The sequence below is a fragment of the Sinocyclocheilus grahami genome, unplaced genomic scaffold, assembly GCF_001515645.1.
Source record: "Sinocyclocheilus grahami isolate Dianchi unplaced genomic scaffold, SAMN03320097.WGS_v1.1 scaffold3607.1, whole genome shotgun sequence".
Classification (NCBI taxonomy): Eukaryota; Metazoa; Chordata; class Actinopteri; order Cypriniformes; family Cyprinidae; genus Sinocyclocheilus; species Sinocyclocheilus grahami.
In genome coordinates, this window is record NW_015508700.1 from 10667 (window position 1) to 13318 (window position 2652).

Consider the following 2652-nt stretch of genomic DNA (forward strand, 5'->3'; position numbering starts at 1 on the left):
GATCACAGCAGTCAATTACATTTTATGATATACTGCAATAAAAAAGAGGTATTTATAATACTGTTTCACAATATTAATAGTTTTACTGTATTTTTGAGCACATAAATGCAGCCTTGGTGAGCATAAGAGACTTTATTAAAAATTGTAATGTTTCCAAACTTTTGACAGGTACTGTATTAGAAACTAAATTACTATTGTTTAGAATATTTTCAGAATGTTTATGTACATTTGAGCAGATATTCACAAACAGTATTTTACAGTAAACACTGGTCTAAATACTGGTTCTTCAGCACTCTGACAAGCTATTTGCGCTAAACATTACAATGCATCATCTGCTCTCTATAACAACATTTAACTCACTGTGTTATTACTGTGAATAATACTGACTATTACTGTGATTACTGCAACTGCATTCAGATTAAACATATAAACTTCCTGTGTATACTGTCTGTAAAAAAAAGTTTACATTTATGTTTATATCTATTCATTAAGCAGATGTTTTTTATCCAAAGTGACTTACAAATGAGGAAGTACTTTACTTTAGTTACAGGTACATTAAATGAATGAATTTGCCCACAATTGAAAAGTATGTAATTCAATCATAAAAGAGTAAACATGAATGAAATGTCAGATCTTCTTTCTCTCTGTAGGTTGTCTGGCTGTATGGTGACAGAGGAAGGCTGTGGTTATGTGTCTTCAGCTCTGATTTCAAACCCCTCACACCTGAGAGAGCTGGATCTGAGCTACAATCACCCCGGAGATTCAGGAGGCCGGCTGCTCAACCACAAACTGCAGGATCCAACCTATAAACTGCAGATACTCAAGTAAGTTGAGCGGTTATATTATTAAAATATAGATATATTATAGTTTTGTATTTTCTGAACTGCTCGAATGTGTAAGCACTCAACACCACAATCAGTGCAGGAAAACATGTCTGTTACTTGTAGTAGGTTTTTCACCCGACCACTCTGTTTATATGGATTCATTTTTTTCTCTTTGAGCAGTTTTAGGACTGGGTGACAGTATACATGACCTTGTCTGTGAAAACCCAGCTTAAGTCATTTTTTTGTGATTCACTGCTTCTTACCCATCTTAGATTATGGTGATATTATTTACATGCATGTTTCTTTATACTTACTAAAAAGGCTGGATAGTGTTTATCACGCTGTAAAATAATGCACGATACCGACACTGTGCTTTCAAACGTTCAGTGCTGCTTTACTTCTTTTTCTGCAGTGCACACACACATGAGGAGGAGCCTATACTAATCAACCACAGAGTCCGGAGTGTTTCTTAAAGACACTGACAAAATGACAATACAATACATCGCCTCTCCTCAGCAGAAAACATTCCAACATAACTACTACAAATATATATACAGCTATTATGAATGTTAAACATCTGACTGCTATTTTTTTGTCGTCTTCTCTTTTTTTTTTAACTGCAGATAACATGCAAAACATCCAAGTAAAACATAAACAAAAGATTTAGCACACATTGTGTAAAAGTTGCATTTAATGGTGCATGTAACAATAACAATGAACAGTCAAGCATCATCACATCTATCTTGGAAGGAGAGGTTACCAGCACGTCACTTCCTCAAGGTGTCTTTACCACACCTTTCCCTAACTATAAGCAGAGCCTGTTTGGAGGCTTCACAATTCTGCCTCGCCTGGTGATATACTGTCCAGCTGGCAGTGTTTGTTTGCCAGATGAAAGCTCTTTAGGCGGTGATTGGGGCAAACTAGTGTGGTCAACAGGTCCATGCTCTTCATCACTCAATGTCTCTGATATTTCAGTCCAGTGTTCATTGTCAGGCCTGTGACGGGCCTCATTGGCTTTTGCAGTCTACAACATAAGATCTTGGAGCACAATGCTGTCGCACAACGACACCAGGAGACCACTTATGATTTCCAGGATATGGTTGCATTCTTACTTCATCTCCAGGATTCAGAGCAGGTCGAGGACCACTTGCACTCTTGCAGTCATGGTAGATCTTTTGGATGCTTTTACTTTCGTCCAGTCGACGTTTCACTTTAAGAGGGTCATAAGCACTTGGTGTGAGCAACTGCCGAGCAGCAGGCAGGTTGTTACGGGGCCGTCTGCCCATTAGCAGCTGCGCTGGTGACAGGCCTACTGACTCTATCAACGTTGTCCTGTAGTCGAGAAGAGCAAGATGTTTGTCTGTTGCCTTGCACCAGAGTTTCTTAACAGTCTGAACTGCTCGTTCCGCTTCGCCATTGGAGTGTGGCATGTGCAGTGATGACGTTTTGTGTGTGACTCCATAGCTTCGGCAGAAGTTCTTAAATTCCTCTGTGGAATATTGTGGATCGTTGTCCGTTCAAAGAATGGTAGGGATTCTGTGTCTGCTGAATTGAGCCTTGAGGGCTTCCACGACAGCACTGCAAAACAGCCCTTTCAACTTATCCACCTCAATGAATTGTGAATAGTAATCCACCAGTAGAACATAATGATTACCTTCAAACTCAAACAGATCTGAAGCCACCTCTTCGAATGGAAGTTCTGGAGTTTCTGTGGGCTTGAGCGGTTGTCTGGGTAACCGATTCTGGAAATCAGCACATTTGCTGCAGTTCTTTATCATTTCCTCTATTTCGGCACTCATGCCTGGCCAGTATAAGACCTCACGAGCTC

General features: G+C 39.7%; 1 protein-coding gene across 1 annotated transcript in view; it reads left to right on the top strand.

Annotated features, from left to right (window-relative positions):
• LOC107576375 (ribonuclease inhibitor-like) overlaps positions 1-2652 on the top strand; it is a gene marked incomplete at its 5' end in the record, with an annotated part of 19533 nt that overhangs the window by 10663 nt on the left and 6218 nt on the right. Inside the window, one exon of the mRNA XM_016262565.1 lies at positions 651-824. Coding sequence (XP_016118051.1) covers positions 651-824 — 174 coding nt within the window. The remainder of the gene's footprint in view (positions 1-650; positions 825-2652) is intronic.